General features: G+C 41.7%; 1 protein-coding gene across 1 annotated transcript in view; it reads right to left on the bottom strand.

Annotated features, from left to right (window-relative positions):
• Window positions 1–18,499, bottom strand: part of LOC144526258 (contactin-associated protein-like 4) — a 151,518-nt gene that overhangs the window by 15,272 nt on the left and 117,747 nt on the right. Inside the window, exon 18 of the mRNA XM_078263597.1 lies at window positions 9,100–9,339. Within this exon, the coding sequence (XP_078119723.1) occupies window positions 9,100–9,339 (240 nt within the window). The remainder of the gene's footprint in view (window positions 1–9,099; window positions 9,340–18,499) is intronic.

Raw genomic sequence — 18,499 nt, 5'->3', positions numbered from 1 at the left:
AGATTTTTATAAGTAAATGTTCCAATCAATGATCCAGGCAGAACATTCTCGTCTCCCTCCTTCATTTTACAGTCCAATGGTGGCTAGAACGGCTCCTAGTCAAACATCAATATGGAATGGATTAATCTGCGTTATTCTTTTTAACGCGTTATTTTTTCTCAGATTAATTAATCAAAATTAACGCGTTATTTTGGGATCCGACTGGCCAGCGTATTTGAACAAGTTAAGCAAAGTTTGTTGTCTTTTTGACTTTTTTTCCCCTGAGTGAAACGAGGCTAACAGCAACCTCAACCAGCACAAGCGCATGTGTCACTTGAAGTGCCTCCCCTCCCTCCGTCCATCTCCCCCCTCTGTTTCACCCTGAAAATTCACCTCAAAACGCATCGAAAATGCAAACACAAGATTTTTGTGGAACTTCAATGGGGAATAAAGACTTACAAGACAGATAACAACATTGAACACTACACAAACAGCAATTATTTTTTTTCATTTAGGCGATTCGTTTTTCATAGTCAGGAGGTGAATCCAATAAAAAAGGTTCTGGATCCAATGTCGGAGGTGCCGGAACATGTTCTGGCGTGTTCTGGCTCAAATTAAGCCCTGACCTTAGGCTAATGTACATCTGCAGTCCCTAGGCAGGGCACAATTTAAATCCAACAGTAAAAACATGACAACATCAACAAAACAACAAGACAGATCACAAAACCTACACCAATACAATGCAAATTGTGCAGCCCAGTCTCATGGCAGTTCGTGAAATGGTTACGTTATTGAATCTATTGATTCGTGAACAGGACACGATTAAGTTGTTTTTTTCGTGTGGTGGTCACGGATTTTAATTTAATGTATTTAATGGGAAGCATATTTCGTGATCAGAGCACGAAAACGGTAGGGAGTAGTATGAAAAGCAGAAATTCCGCGTAGGGAGGTTAGTCTGGGTGGTGGATGGGTCAAATAACACAGGACTTTCACCACGGAGACCGGGGATTGCGTCCGGCGTGTTACAGTTCCTTTCCGCGTTATTCTCTTCCTAACCACATCTGTCCCGTTGTTGTTGGCGTGTCCGGCGTGTGATGGTTCCTTCCCCAGTTCTTTCTCTTCCTAACCTCAACCGTCCCGTTGTTGTGGCGTTTCATGTCCCCGTTGTTGCGTGCCACAGAAACCGCAGATCGTGTCCCTGCGCCCGGGGATCGCGTCCCCGTGTGGCGGTCCGTCCCGTTGTTGTCGCGGGCGTGTGGCTTTTAATTTCCCCGTTGTGGCCACGTGTGGCGGTCCTTCGGTCCGTCCTGTTGTTGTCGCCGGCGTGTGGCGTTTAATTTCCCCGTGACAGTTCGTGAAATGGTAACGGTCGAAATTCGTGACCTGTACACGAAATAAACGAGAAAATCGTGACCTGTACACGAATCAATAAATAAAAATAACGTGACTATTGACGAACTGGTGTGAGACCGGGTTGAATTGTGACACACACACACACAAACACACACACACCTGTTCAGCACCATGTTGAAAAACAAGAAAATAAAGAAAAATAAAAGTAAAAAAAGCAGGATGTTAGTGGTTGCAAAGATGATTGGTTTTTAAAGGTGCCCTGTCACACAAAAATGTTTTTACTTGCATTTTATGAAATTCAGTAGCCACTGAAAAGAAATAAGCGGAGAAATCAGGCCAATTACTAAAGCTGGTCAGTCTGACATCATGTTGCCTGAGCTCATTACTATTCATGAGCTCGCCCAGTTGCGCTGGGTAAAGGATGCTGATAGCCAGGCTCTCATTGGCTAGCTGTTAGCCAATCAGAGTCATGCAGCTTAGCTCATTGAATATTAATGAGTATTGGCACAAATCGAGCTGAGTCTTCCTGCAGGCTAGCTATACCACGCTAGAATGGCTTGAAACAATGTTACCAAGGTCCATGGTAGAACTTCAGACATTACCACAAAGTAATGAAATACGTGTGGCAGGGCACCTTTTAAATAATCTTTTAATTGAAATTTGAAGCTGATGGAACTACAGGTCTTTATACTGTCTGGAATAGGATTCCATTGAGTGATGGCTTTAACTGAAAATGCTGACTGTCCAAAGGTTGTATAACGGAAGGGTACAGTGCAGTTATGTATGGAGGCTGTTCTGGCAGATCTTACAGCGCTAACAGAGCAGAGATAGACAAAATCATGTAAACAGGTGTACACTGTGCACAGATTTGAAAAAACTTACAATAATGGTGCCTGAATGGCTTTTTGTCAACTACTCTTATTCACAACGACTTAGGACCCTTTCACAGCCCAAACACTATCAAAACCAGCTCCAAATGGAACTTAACCACAGCTGCGTCCCAAATGTATTATCAACATGCTGTTTAGTAGCTAAAACAGTAGTTTTTTAGTATGTCCGTAACCAATAGCACGCAAATTGCATACTATTTCCGGTGAAATATTACAGAATGCAATACTGAACACTACGCCTGCATAAATATCCCACAATGCAATGCAGCAGTAACGACAACATTCACAATAAGCAACCGAGGAGCTCTGTAACGACAACGCTTTAACAACGCTTTTGCATTTCTACATTTAAATGATTGCTGGTCTAGTTATTCAACCTTTTGGTTGGAGGTCGGCAGGGGTTACCATGGTTACGCGTCTTCAATGGCAAAGAGGCTCTCAGGAAGGTCGAACGTTGAAAATTACATTTTAGTGCGTCCGAAAATATCCACACTACTGCTTATTTACACAAGAGTATGTTGAACGATAGTATACATGTTGAGTATGTAGTGCAGAGGATGCGATTTCGGAAGCAACCCAAGACCTTTTCAGGTGGTCATTTAAACCACACCAAAAAGGTGAAATATGAAAGCACAGAACATCAAAATAAGCAGAAAATCTTGCTCAAGGGTAACTGGACAGGAGCCCAAGCAGTTGATAACTGTGGCTGTTGGAGGGAATGAACCTGTGAATCCCTGCTTACAGTCCAGATATTGCATATGTTGTTGATAGGCTGTGATTCACAGCCCTAATGGCAGCAAAGTCTTATTACTTTAGTTTTATTGATAGATTTCTTGGAAGTGGAATCCATTTGACTTGTCATCCTGCATGAAGGCAAGGCAAGGCAGCGTTATTTGTACAGCACACTATTTATTTCACTTTGCAGCATCTCTTTTGTTTTTCCTCCAGTAGAATAGTTGATCAATATTACCAGGGAAAAGAATAACCGTTTCCCTGGTGAAGCACAATTCATAAATTCACGGTAGCTTTTAACGTTTCACTATTGTACTCAGTGTTGGGGAGTAACGGAATACATGTACCAGCGTTACGTATTCAGAATACAAATTATGAGTAACTGTATTCCGTTACAGTAACAATTTAAATAGTTGGTATTTAGAATACAGTTACATTGTTGAAATCAATGGATTACATGACGATACTTCTCTGTTTCACAGATTTATTCACTCTCGCAACTTCATGCATTTCCCAGAAGCCCCAATATGAAAACGAAAAAAATGAGCTATTTGCTTGATCACTGATATAGGTAGAGATGGAGCTGGAACCGGCACAACAGAGCCAGGGCAGGAATGCGTTTCTATCTTGGAAATTCAAACAGCATTTCACATTAAAGAAAGAGAAGGGAGAACGAAATATAACTGTGCAGTGCAACTTCTGCTTGCCAGCAACCAACCTCCTTTCAGCGTCCAAATTCCTCCACCTCCAACCTGAAGAAGCATCTTAAAGTACTTTTTGTTTTTAATTAGCCAAGTGTAGTCGTCTGCTGTAGTTTGACTGGTCACCTTGCTATTTTATAGTTGACGTTCTGATTTACTAGCCCCAGAGCTGTTGAAAGACTGACTAGCCCCGTTTGACATGCTAGCTAACGTTAGCTAAAATTAGCTCGTGGTAGCTTAGACTGCGGTTAGATTTTTGTAGTATGCAGTTCGGGATTACAAATACAACAATCTATCTGCTTGTTCAGGTACACATTCAGCCAGTTGGAACAGAAGAACACACCAGAATAGGCCTGTTTAGTAAGCTGGATGTGATGGCCGCATTCCTACTTATAAAATGCAATTCAATGTGGATTCAGAATACGTTACTCAGATTGAGTAACGTAACGGAATACATTACAAATTACATTTTTGGGCATGTATTCTGTATTCTGTATCGGAATACGTTTAGAAAGTATCCTTCCCAACACTGATTGTAATACAAAGTAAATTGCTCAGGGTTATTTTAGCTAATTAATTACAGAAAACAGTGTTTAGCGCTGTTTCCTGACAACTCTAAGCACAGCCATATCCATGCAGTATTTCACACAAATGCATCAAAGCGATTGCAACTTGCCTTCTGTACCTCAGCCTTCAGACGGAGATTGACGCATTCTCATGAAAAGGTTCATATGATATTGTACTGTATTGTGAAAATGTATGCACACCAACGATATCCTACGAAATTAGGCGACCGCCGGCCGGTCACGCGACGTCGGTCCTATCAGTGACAGTTGGTAGTTGAGTTTAGTCGACAAAAGGTGACTGTGAGCCAGCTTCAGAGCTCCGTGAGCTGTTGGTCCTTTCAGGGGCCATGGCAGTTAAGTTTAGCTGTCAGCCAGTGTTGGGAAAGTTCACTTTCTACATGAACTAGTTCAAAGTTCAGTTCACACATTTTAAAATGAACTAGTTCAGTTCATAGTTCATACTTCAAAATGTTGAACTAAGTTCACAGTTCCAAAAATACTAGTTCATAGTTCTTTTTTTCCATATGTTCCTGCGAGCTATTATTTTTCAAAATTAGTGCCACAGCCCATATAGAACCACAGACAGCAATTATTTTATCAGTTTTAACACTGAAACGATGCGTCAGATTTATTTGCTTGCACATACTTTGAAGGCTAGCTGGTTGCTTCAGTTCAATGTGGCGTTTCAGGTCTGCTGTGGATGTGACTGAAGTGCGGATTTTCTTTTTGAAAGCTGGCGGGCAAAGTTTGCACAGAAATGTACGATTTTTCCCATCCTCACCGACCTTGTCATAAAACTAGTTTAAATGATCATACGACGTCACCTTGCTGCTTTGTCGCCTCCGTGCTGCCGTCGCCTCCATGCTGCTTTTTGTTTTGATGACGCATGCGGCGGTGAGACACTGGTGGCTGGTGTTGCCAGATTGGGTGTTTTTTCTGCTACATATTAAGGCCTGGTTACGGTGTGTTTTAGCCGGGTTTTCGCCTGGAAGGCTCTATAGAAATCTGGCGCCCTATTGAACGAAGTTAAACTGAGAGAGCGTGCCGTTCACAGACACCAGAATGAACAAGCTCACAGTAACATTCATCAGGCAGTAATACAGTACGTTCAGTTCACGTTCGCCCAAAATATGAACGAGTTCAATGAACTTCGCACAACACTGCCGACAGTGTCATGCGGCGACGACAATTAAGTTTAGGCACCAAAACGACCAGTTAAAGGACAAGTCCGGCGCAAAATGAACCTAGGGGTTAATAACACAAGTGTACCGAGTCGACCGTTCTCTGGGATGTGTTTTGATGCTAATCGAATGTGACCAGTTTTAGCGCAAACCGCTAATTAGCTTATAACGCTAGTTGTCAGGGCATATACCACTAACAAGGTTCAAAATAACACCTCACTTCAACGGTAGCATAATGAGGGTCCCTACATGTAAACCGAAGCACTGAGAACTTTGTAAGTGTACAGACAGTTTATTAAAAAGATAGTTTAGAAAGACTGTACCATCACGTATACAGGCAGGCGCCATCTTGGGGAAAAAGTCACGACCAGTCGAACGACCAACGCCGTGTAACCAGTAACCAGTAACACAGCTCAAGCCCGTGCCCCGACAACTAGCGTTATAATAGGGTGACCAGATTTCCCGGAACTAAAACCGGGACACATTGCGCGTGTGCCAGCCCAGGTCATATTTTTCAAAGAAAATTGGGTCCTGCTTCCGTATAAATTGTCTTTTCAGGAAACCGTGACCTGTAGTAAGTAGCAGTGAGTGATTGGGAAGTAGCCTACTACTGCAATCAGAATGAGAGAATTAGATTTTTATTTCATATTTTCCAGAAATAATAACTGAACTGTACGTATTGGGAAGTAATGCAATCATCATGAAAACAAATTATTAGTGAATATGTTTAAAAAAAGTAGCCAACGTGTTGCATCACTACTGTCATTGCCGATCTACCAAAACGGTAATTTGTCGACGGTCCCTTGCACAGAACCTAGCGACAGAACAGATGATGAAGTGATATGAAGCTTTACGTCGGATACAAATCTCTAACAATAATAATTGTAGTTGTTTTCTCTTGATATTCTGTAATAATGTCAACTTTCTTTGACCCTGATCACGTCATTGGCCTGAATTGCGTTGTCGATCTCGAACGAAGGGAAGAGGCGTTGCAACAATGTTTACAGATATACATTGTAACGCTGGCTGCACAGATTATGCAGACGCAGACCGCTATGATTGACTGACACACACACACACACACACACACACACACACACACACACACACACACACACAAAAAAATCAAACGCTGGACACTTTATTAGTCTTTATACATGGGTTTAGTTAATGATCGGTCTATAATAAGACCACGTCGGCTATGTAATCGCTGACAACCGGGACAATGTCATAGTGGTTGGTGTAAACATGGACATTTTAGCGTCCCGACAGGCTTTTGTCGGGATTCGGGACAAGCAACTCAAAATCGTGACTGTCCCGGTCAAACTGGGACGTCTGGTCACCCCACGTTATAAGCTAATTAGCGGTTTGCGCTAAAACTGGTCACTTTTGATTAGCATGAAAACAAATCCCAGAGAACGGTCGACTCGGTACACATGTGTTATTAACCCCTAGGTTCATTTTGCGCCGGATTTGTCCTTTAAGTTTAGGGAAAAGATCGTGGTTTGGATTAAAACATTCCCGGGGAACAAACACGCGTTTCCTGGTTGGAAGTCTTTTGGTTTCCCCGGGAAGCAAACTCCGCTCCCCAGCTTGTAAGCTGTTTTATGACCCACCGTTCCACCCCGACCTCCACCCTACACGGTCCACAGCGTTCGTAAACAGCAGCAGTCAATGTGGTGCTGACAGCAAAAAATATGTGGAACACATATAAATTACAGTGCTTTACCTTTTGTTGCTATACTGTATGCACGAATGGTTCAGCCTGTGTAGATGCAGATAAGTACAGATACCAGTATTTGTTGGGAAGAAGATAAAGGGAGTCTTAAAATCGCTGAACTCACTTAAGTTCCTGAACTCAACATAAAGTTCAATACGATGATGCAATATTAGTGCAATTTATTTAACATAAAACAAACGACCGAAATAGACTCCAACACAACAAACAAACCGTTTTTGCATGCAACCTTTGATGTCACATGGTACCTTAGTACTTCGTAAAGAGCGTTCAGTGCATTAAAAGGTTCACCGGAATGAAATATATTCTTAACCTTTAGCAGCTGCAGAAAACCCCTCACACTCTTCCCTTTTATCTTGTGTTTATCTTTAATTGCATTTCCATCCTCTGTGAGAGTACATTATGACAATGTATCCCATTGGAGTCCTATAGAAATAACCATATGCATTAGTTGTCATCTTTTTGCAGGCACAGCCGTTCAGGGCTCATATGCAGAGTGCATCTAAAGGAACGTCAAGCTGAAAAAACGACCTTTGCCTTGGCTGTTGAGATAAAAGGGGTCAGCTGCGGTACATGTTAAGCAAAGAGGAGGGGATGGAGGCATGCCGGGACGCTGTGCAGCATGTTGATAAGTGGTCAGATGGTCTCCTAAAGGGAGGGCAAGGCAGGGGGTGCCATTAATGTCATGTGGGCTAAAGAGAAATACATGATAAAATAAACCCTTTAGAGAAATGATGGATGTAAACGATGACTAACAGCTTTACAAATGGTGGTTACACTTTACTTGAAGGTATCTACATAAAAGTGACATGACACTGTCATGAACGTGTCATAAACATTATAAACAAGTCATAAACGTTTAAACGCTTCTGTCATTAAGTGTCATTCGGTTTTTTTCATGACAAGTTAGGGTTAGGGTTAGGGTTAGACTTCATGTGTCATGACAGTGTCATGTGTTCATGGCAGTGTCATGTCACTCTTATGTAGATACCTTCAAGTAAAGTGTTACCCAAATGTTTTATAAGGAAGGAAATGCAACATTTGTAAGACCTCAAGGGCGCACTCAATGTATTTGTGTCACACAACAATGAACGCAGAAATAACTTTTGGTTATGTTTATGTTTTCATGGTTTCAGCGAGCGTCGCCAATCAGAGATGTTGCTATGGGTAGTGTAGTACTTCTCCATGACATTGTGAAAAAAAAACATGTTCTTAACCTATTGTGTTGTCTTCAGGTCAAAAAAATCAGAAATCTAACTAACTATAACTACTTAATTTTAATAACCCCAAAATGACATGGATGATCCCATACAACGCGCTTCGCAAGTACGCAACAAAAGATCGGATCTCTGCTTTCATTGAATTTTTGGTGTTTTATTACATTTTTTCGACACAGTAGCCTCACTCAACGTTGACACATAACCTTTCCTTTAATATTAGTCTGAATAATTCATAATTTCTGCTTTTTTAACTCAAGGATTATGTAGAATTTCCTATAAATGAAGTTTGTTGACGATGAATTTCAAAAATAAGCGTAAAACTACTGGTAATAAATTGATGTCCGTGGTGTCTATACTGGACATGGTAGGAAAAGAAACGTTAAACGTAAAAAAAAAAAGAGCCAAAAACATTCAAATAAGTGCCAAAAGTGTAGAAAAAAAGAGACAAAAACGTCGAGGAGGACGACAAGTGCATGATCGAACGGAAGACAACACAAAGGGTAAAAACAAGGTTGATTTCATACGGACTTGTGGCTTGAGCAGAAACTTTCGTTTCACAACTTTGTAGCTCGTGGTCAGTCTACCTCAGATGGTTTTTAGACTTTATGACTAATAATCAAAATCCCTTTGGAGAAAATGTGATTTTGTGATTTTTTTATTTCTGCAACCACACTGTTGAGCTCTATAGATTTAATACTAGTACAACTTCCCTGCACCTCTACAGTATGTGTGTGCGTACCTGTATGGCAGAAGACTCCGGTGTATGCTGACAGGCCACAGTCACAGTGGAAGCCGTTGGTTCTCTCCACACAGCGGCCCTGGTTCTGGCACAGCGAGCCGTAGCTGCTGCAGTGACCCGGGCAGCCGGCTCGAACCCCGGGTGTGATCTTGGCCCTCTCCTCCAGGTCCAGGGTGACACCGTTCAGCTGCAGGGAGCGAATACATCCCCGAAATCCCTTCTGCCTGGACGCTGTGCCTCCTGAAAACATATAAACAGTTCATGACTTCTTTATTTCTTTTAAAATGCTTTATTTTAAACTTCCTTCGTAGCTATGAAATCACAAGCAATCAGCGTCAAAGCATGTAGAAATCAAAGCTAGCACTCTCAGGATAAAAGATTTCAGTGTCTGTCCTCCTTGTCCCAGCCCTTCTCTCTTTTATCTGTGTGTTGACAAGTCTGTATTTTTTTCTTTCGCTCTAGTTTTATATTTCTCCTCTTCCTGTCATGTACAGCAGATCCACATGTCGCCTCTGCTCCCCCAGAAGCTCCTAAACTGTCAACACTGTTCACGTGAAATGACACAACGATGAAACGGCAATGAGGCAACAAGCTGTAGGTGGAAAACTGAACCGGGGACATCACTTTCATCAGCTGTCTTTTCATCTGTTTGTATAGCATCGTTCTTAGAGTGTCGCTAAAGGACAAAAGACAGCGACATTTCACAAAACACAAAAACATTTTCATGGTATTTTGTGAAATGTCATTGTGTTTTCTGAAATGCCGTGGTGGTTTCGAAAATGTTGTTGTGTTTTGCCCTTCAGGGCCACTGTACATTCCAGCTCCTGACTGGCTAACTATGTTGTAGGTGGTTGGCTGCTTTGCAGAAATACTGTGCGACTTTGTGGAGCAGAAAGGCCAATTTTCTTCCCTTTCAAACTGCTTTTCCTTGCACCCTTTCATCATCTCCACCACCTCACTTGCAATCTGTCAGATTCTTTTAGAATAGCTACAATCGTGAGGAAAGTGTAACAATAATAAAAAAAAATGCATACCTATGTGATGGCAGCGACAAGAGTTCAAACCTGACATGTCATTTCTGCAAAGATCACGGGTTGGAATTGTTATTGTCCACAGAGTTCAGACATGCCAGCACATTGTTCTCAGTGTTCAAAGCTGACAACTTCCTATTGTGCAGCAGCAGCAGCTTCTCACACCAATACATCACTGGGCTCTGTTTCACTTCAGCAAATCAATGAAATAGGTAGGCACCAGTGAAAGGGTGAATATTGCAAAATCACACAATGGGAAGAGTACTTTAATTAAGTCGGCCAAGAATAATTAAGTGTGGACTCAAAAGTTACCATTACAGAAAAGCTGCGTTGACACTTCTACACTAAACACACTGACTGCTAATGTCAGCAGTGTCAGAGACTACAATCTTTGTAGTTTTGCGTCGTAATGAAACAACATCTTGACTGCATCATGCTAACTTATTTGATGAATTTCATGACAAAGGGCAGGGAGATTAGAGGCGTTTTTATTGAACTGGATCGGAAGATTCCACAATCCAAATGTTTTCAGAAGTTTGGATTTACAAAAAAACCCACTATTAACAGGAAGTAAATATATAGGGATTTGAATAAAAGAATACAGCAAGTTGTATCATCAAATATGAGTATATTGAATAAATGTGTGTTATGTGGTACTTCCATGCTTTATTATTACAGATGTACACAAACTTTTAACAGCATCAGAAAATGTTAATAACATGCATTGTTGTGTAATGTAGGACTTTTGTTTGAATATTAAACTATTCAATTCAGTTACATTTTATTTATAGTATCAAACCATAACAAGAGTTATCTCGAGACACTTTACAGATAGAGTAGGTCTAGACCACACTCTATAATTTACAAAGACCTAATAATTCACATAAGAGCAAGCATTTAGTGCGACAGTGGCGAGGAAAAACTCCTTTTAGGGAGAAACCTTGTAGCCTGGTCCTACCAGACTCTGGTCCACTAGCCTGGTCCTACCAGACTCTGGTCCACTAGCCTGGTCCTACCAGACTCTGGTACATTAGCCTGGTCCTACCAGACTCTAGTACATTTCATTTGTACAGAGAGTCTGGCCACTCTGCATTGACAAGTGTTAAGTTCTGCCATAACCAATCGCTAACGTTTGGTTGTGATGTCGGCTTAGCATCGCTAGCGTTAGCCTTAGCCAACTCCTTCACCACTAACTGCTGGAAAATCAAACTTTTCCCGAACCCCGTGGGGAGGAGGGCCACAACATCATGGCCACCAACACAACTCAGCAAAGATTGTTCTTGCTCAGGCTTTAACTTCTGGATATTCGGCAGCATTGCCAAAACGAACCGAATGGCTTCGCTCGCGTCTTTCTCCACCGCCATTACGGAACTACAACTCAAACTAGAGCGCGACCTCAACATCATCGTTCTCAGCCACTCCACCTGATCGCTGATTGGACCGGTAAAGATTTGACCAGAGAAAACCCAAGAATATACCACAAAGCCAGACGGAGTACTGAAGGACAATGAAAATTGAGCGGAAGTACGTAGGAGGGCAGAGCCAGGTTAGAAACCTTGAGTGGTGAGGAAAACTTCCTTTTAGGGAGAAACCTCGAACAGACCCAGGCTCTTGGTGGGCGGTTGTCTGCCGGTGCCAGTTGGGGGCGTGATGAACAGTGGCAATTATAGTCACAATAAAGACGCAGGGCATAGCAAGACATAGCATGACGTAGCCGGGCGTAGCAGGGCACTGCAGGGCGTAGGAGGGCACTGCACGACGTAGCAGGGCGTAGCAGGGCATAGCATGGCACTGCAGGGCATAGCAGGGTGTAGCAGGGCATAGCAGGGCATAGCAGGGCGCCTAGCAGGACCAGGGCGACAGCTGCAACTATGATTTAGGAACCACCCTAATCCAGGGAAAACTGCGGGGCGAGAAAACATAAGAGCTCCGGGGAACTACAACAACAATTTGTGAGTGACAGCAGTTTTCGAAACTGAATTTTGGGGGTGGGGCTACCATCTGGTTTACATCGATCAGACTGTAATTTAATTGTCTGAAAGTATTATTGGTGGGGAGTGAAAAGTAGACCCTTGTCGGCTACAGACGGGGTCATTTAATCTATTTAAAAGTCTCCTACTTTGGCTATGTCACACGTTTTTTAGGCTACAATTTTTTTTGTCACATACAGCGAACATCTCCTCACTATCTGCTAGCTGCCTGTCCCCTGAACACACTGTAAAACACTGTAGACAGCCCAGGCTCCACAAATGGCAACAAAAACAAACTGGCCAACATGCACCACTAAACATACAAACAGTGTTCCAGCCAACAATCGACAAGAAGGATTTGGTGGCAGGGGTTGGGGGGGGTTAGTGCGCGGAAGGGAGGGGGAGGGGACGGGATGAGGAGGAGGGAGGGGTGAGCGAGCCTCCGTTTTGTTTGACAATACTTTGAACGTCAACAAGAAGTGACGTCACCCAACATCGCTTAGAGCACCTTTAAGTATCTTTCATGAACCCAAGGACACTTCACATACAGAAAACAAGCAAAAAGAAAATGTTAAGTGTAAAGACACTCTGAATCTGCAGACAGCCATTTACACACCAACCAGACGGCCGACCGTCGGCAGAAAAGCCAGTTGGACTGATCAGTCGGGTCCCTGAGGTCCAAAAAAAATGCCTCAAAACACACTGAGGCGACGCCGACCTGAGCGTACGCTCTGCGCGTGCGCGAAACGTAATACGTCTCCATAGCAGCAGGCGGCGCTTCTCTGTATTGTTTCCCAGAAAATGAAAACCGGCAGCTGATTGGACGAACGCGAAACGTGTTTCTGCAAACATTTTAAGCGAGAAATAGGCCGTGCAGTTGCTGAATCTGTCTTCATTTCAGATCGACAAAGGTCAGTTTAAAAGACTTTCCTCAGATTTTGAGAGGCTCATCCGCTCGCCATTTCCGGGTGAGTCCCGACTGCCCTGTCTCCGACTGAGCATGTCAAAATAAAGGCCGACGGCTCCTCCAACGGACGACAGCACGGAACACACCAAACGGACTCGAGTCACCGACCTCGCCAGACTGTCCGACGGCCGATAATCGGGTTGGTGTGTCAGGGCCATAAAACCTTCAAAGTCTGGAAACTGTGAATCGCTATACAAACTAAATATTTGTATAGTTTTATTAGTACAAAAATGCCATATAGGTTTAGTTGTACTGCCTAGTGAAGGTTTCAAACATACATTCGGCAGCAAAAACATCAAGTGAAGACAGCTTACAGGAACTACGTCTGGGAAGGTACGATTTATTTCAGAAGTAAGATTTGTGGAATAAAGATTAAAGCAAAGATCAAAAGAGTCCGAAATGCAGATAAACTCTACCTCTGACCAGATGAGACTTTCAATATCAAGAAAGAATGTCAACCTCATATTTAACCTCAGCTCTAACAAGACGACTGCAGCCTCTCTACACGAGCTCATGCTGGGAGAGACCACTCTGTACATGCAGTATGAGAGCACATGAGAGTGAGGGGAATTAAATGGAAAATCAAAGCAAGCATCAAAGGCAAAGTGTGCGGCTCACAATACAAATAACCTCAACCCGCAGGCCTAGAAAGCAACGTGTGGAAGGAGAGAACGAACTCTGGAGAAACTGGAGCGTTAGCGGATGAACTGTGGAGCAGCTAGCTAAGTAGCACTTACCAGGAATTTCCTTATGTTTGGTTCACACAAATAAACATATTTAAACATTAATATGAAATAAAAAAAAAACAATAAATACAGAAACAAACTGTAGGAATCACCTATTTTAATTCCAGTGGTGGAAAGTAACTAAGTAAATGTACTGAAGTACTGTACTTAAGAACTATTTTGAGGTACTTGTACTTTATTTGAGTATTTCAATTTTCTGCTACTGTATACTAGTACTCCACTAAATCTCAGAGGGAAATATTGTACTCTTTACTGCACTACCTTTATTTAATAACCTTAGTTTCTTTGTAGATTAACATTAATAATAAAGAAATATAATCAACAAATAAATTATGATGTATCATTATAGGTTAAGATAAAATACATATTTATTGATCCTGGGAGGAACTTGACAAGCTACCAAGCTGTGTATAAAGTATTTAGAATTAGCTCCCCCTTTACCGGCCGCAACATTAAAGTGCTGTGATAATTATAATCCAATAATAGAACATATGTTATTCTGACATGGGCCATTCTGTATAATGAGTACTTGTACTCCTCTGTGTCCTCCTTGACTACTAGCAGCTGTGTGGAGGAGGGGTGGGGGGCGCTTGTATCATGTGGACGCGCCGACAGTTTTGTTGTCATTACTTAGAATTCCTCATGGGGGAGACAGAAACTACACACTATAGCTTTAAGTAAGATTTGGAAAACAGGATTTTTACTTGTAACAGAGTATTTTTATACACCGTGGCATTGCAACGTTTACTGAAGTAAAAGATATGAGTGTTTTGGCTTTGTACTAGTACATGTTTATATGCTTTACTGTTCAAAAACACTTTTATTTGTCTCATACTGTCTGTCTGAATATACATGTATTTCCCCTCTGTCTGAACCGCTCAGTTTTGGCGTCTCTTTAAGCCCCCCCCCCCCAGCCCAGTCTGCTCTGATTGGTCAGCGTGTTCGGGTCTTTAGCATCTGCGCTCTCAGCATCTCTGCACCATCATTGCAGCCGGGGAAGTGTAACGGCACTGAAGCGACACTTTGTAAATATATATATATATATGTGTGTGTGTGTGTGTGTGGATTGAGCATTTTGATACTTTCACAGTATTTATATAGCACCTCGACCTGCTTTATAATAAAAAAATACATGGTATTTCACTTTTAACAATATGGGACCTTTTAAAAGTTCTTTTTGATGCAGATTTGAACATGTCTACTGGTTGGAGAGTGAATCATTACATTTTTTATTTTTTAATCATTCTGTTATTTCAAAGTACTTAGCTTTCCCTTGCTGATCAAATCACCAGACTCGCAGCTAGATGACAGAACAGACACAGATGTGGTTCTCAGCACAAAGTCTAAGACACAATTGTTTACCAAAATACAAACAACTCTCTTTGTGCTGCATCGTTTGAATGAGCCTCCCGTGTTTCTGTGCCTTTCCCCCCCACCTGCAAAAATCAAGGTCAGGAAAATAACCAGACAGAGTTGAACTCAACCATTGCCTCGAAAAGCAGCCATATTACAGCAGGTTTAAGAAACCACATCTTAACACACCAGCCAACAGAGCATCAATACACTACTGCTTATCTATCCAAAGCAGGCCATACAACAAGCTATGTTAAATGCTGCTTGCAATGAAACTGCTGCGTGTGGATATTTTACACCTAAAAAATATCAGGCAATAAAGAAAGTGGAAAAGCAATCATATGGTTTATAAATCCATGCAAAGCAATAACTCGGGTTATTAATCGGAACAATGTAATTTCCTTCCGTTTCAATCCGTACAAGGAATAATTAAGGCTCATTCATACAGTTTAATGAATTATGTAAGAGAACACTGTATCTTCATTTACAAAACTAAGCACTGCATGTAATAACACAACAGTAGTTTGTTTATTCAAAATACACAGAAGGATTAGAAATCCAAACAAAAGAATACATTCTTCCTTATGAATTTGTCAAAGGAAGGATTACGGCTCATGAATAACACATATTCAGTAATGCTGTGGTTTAAAAAAAAATAAAAAATCATCTTTTGGAAATTGATCTTAATGCCTGAATTAAAAAAAATGAGGAAAAATCCAACCTTTAAGGACACCAATTTTCTTTGTGAATGAATAATGTAGCGTAAATAAATAAATGTTCTTCCTTAAAATAGCCCCACATCATCACATACCCTTCACCATACCTAGAGATTGGCATGGGGTACTTTCCATAAAATCATCTCTCAATGCAAATCAAACCAGCTATTAGGCTAACTGAAATAAAACCATGCCAATCTCTAGGTATGGTGAAGGGTATGTGATGATGTGGGACGGGGGGGGGTATTTTAATTCCAAAGGCCAAGGGAACTTTATCAGGATGCATAGTATCCTGGATCCATGAAATAACTGGCCTTTCAAAATAAAAATCTGCCTGCCTCTATGGGAATTTAACATAGGGGTGTACTGACTTATGCCCCCTGTATTTTAAGGAAGAACATTTATTTATTTATGATACATTATTCTTTCACAAAAAAAATTGGTGTCCTTAAAGGTTGGATTTTTCCTAATTTTTTAATTTAGGAATTAAGATGATGTTTTATTCCTCTTTTTAGTCAACTTTAGCATGGGTGTATTCACTTCACTAGATTTCATTATTCACTAGAAGGGTGGAAATTCTTTATTTCTGCCCATGGAATCAAGACCATCAAATCCAATGTCTTAAAGGCATACTATGTAACTTTTCCCTCTTCGGTCCCCCTACAGGTTGTCTTATTGGAACCATAGTAATAGCTGCGAGCTGTAGTTCCAATGAGACGTTGCGATCATATATCGCAATCAACTCTCTCGCGCCACGCAGTTCAAAGTACGTATTCCAGCTACGGTAGCCTTCACGCTTCAAAAAGACAGTCTCTTGCTCTTTTCAATCTCCTTTTTCTTTTTCTGGGTGAAGAAGAAGAAGACTCCTGTTCCTGAAATTTGGATTTTGAATACGTGTGGTCCTCCATGTCCATCATGTGACAGAGAAAACGCGAAAGGCGGAGCAGTATGTCCTGTAAACGTATTTCAAGATGGAGCATGAATATGGAGCGTCTACCCCAGTTCATGTGAATGCAAATGTAAAATTTCAAGCCAATAGGAATACTTGGAATTGATGGTGGTGGTAAATATTCATGAAAAAGGACCAGTTTGTGAACGGACAGATTTTGATAACGAACAACTAAACACGTTACACACTGGACCTTTAATCCAATCTCATCCCTGTTTGATGGTTTGTTTCCCCTCCACGCTGTGTGTCTGCTGATGTGAAATGACAAACAACAATGTTTGCAGAATGATAACAGCTGATAATAAGTGATGGGTTTTCATTATTTCCCCCTGTAGCTCTAAGGAGAGGTCACAGAGAGAAGTCAAAGTGTGGTATTGAACAGATGTTGACATCAACAGGGCTGCAGTATGGATGGAGTTTGTTTCAGAGATTCTCAGCTCGCTGATGGTTGGTTCCATGACTGCCTAATGAATCACTTACACAGGTTCAGCTTCATTTACAGATTATTTAAAGACCTTCACTGCAAGAAATCACATGGCACCTTACACTAGATATTACTGCTCCCTGATGCATGCTTGATTTATTAAAAAATGGTTATTGTTCGTGGTCAGATCAGAAACCATCGACTCAGCACTTTCACATTCAATAGTGCTGAGCAGCATTTAGCTGCATAATATTTATTTTCCTCTGCGAGTGAGTAGGACTCTGTAGGAGGACAGAGCTGCTACAGTCTTAAGGCTTGTTGAATCTCAGTCTATGCAGAGTTTTAGCCTGTTCTCATGAACCATTCGTTCAAAAAACTACCAAAAGTTAAGCACTGTAATCCGTTAGCATTCCACGTTTTGTTTTTTCTGTATTCACCACATTGACTGTATAAGAATGCGGCTGGCCGCGTAGGGAGGATGGGTGGGTGTTAACTTACAGGATGTTCAAGCCAGAGAGCGAGTTCACTTCCCGGGGAAAACTATAGACTTTCAGCCAGGGAATGCGTGTTCCTTAGAGATCTTTTTCCTGATCTTAAAGTGCTCATATTATCATTTTCAGGTTCATAATTGTATTTAGAGGTTGTACCTGTATAGGTTTATATTTTATATATTATATTATATATTTTAAAAAAAAAATATATATATTTTTTTTTCAAAAAACATATTTTTGTTGCACTGCACGTTGCTGCAGCTCCTCTTTTCACCCTGTGTGTTGAGCTCTCTGTTTTAGCTACAGAGTGAGACATCTCACTTCTGTTCCATCTTTGTTGGGAGTTGCACATGCTCAGTACCTAGGTAAGGACTACTAGCCAGTCAGAAGCAGAGTATGAGGGCGTGCCCTGACAGTACCTAGGTAAGGACTACTAGCCAGTCAGAAGCAGAGTATGAGGGCGTGTCCTGACAGTACCTAGGTAAGGACTACTAGCCAGTCAGAAGCAGAGTATGAGGGCGTGCCCTGACAGTAACTAGGTAAGGACTACTAGCCAGTCAGAAGCAGAGTATGAGGGCGTGTCCTGACAGTACCTAGGTAAGGACTACTAGCCAGTCAGAAGCAGAGTATGAGGGCGTGCCCTGACAGTAACTAGGTAAGGACTACTAGCCAGTCAGAAGCAGAGTATGAGGGCGTGTCCTGACAGTACCTAGGTAAGGACTACTAGCCAGTCAGAAGCAGAGTATGAGGGCG

This window comes from Sander vitreus, chromosome 12 (genome assembly GCF_031162955.1).
Source record: "Sander vitreus isolate 19-12246 chromosome 12, sanVit1, whole genome shotgun sequence".
NCBI lineage: Eukaryota > Metazoa > Chordata > Actinopteri > Perciformes > Percidae > Sander > Sander vitreus.
Note: the sequence above shows the minus strand (reverse complement) of the source record. Positions and strands in the feature narration are given on the sequence as shown.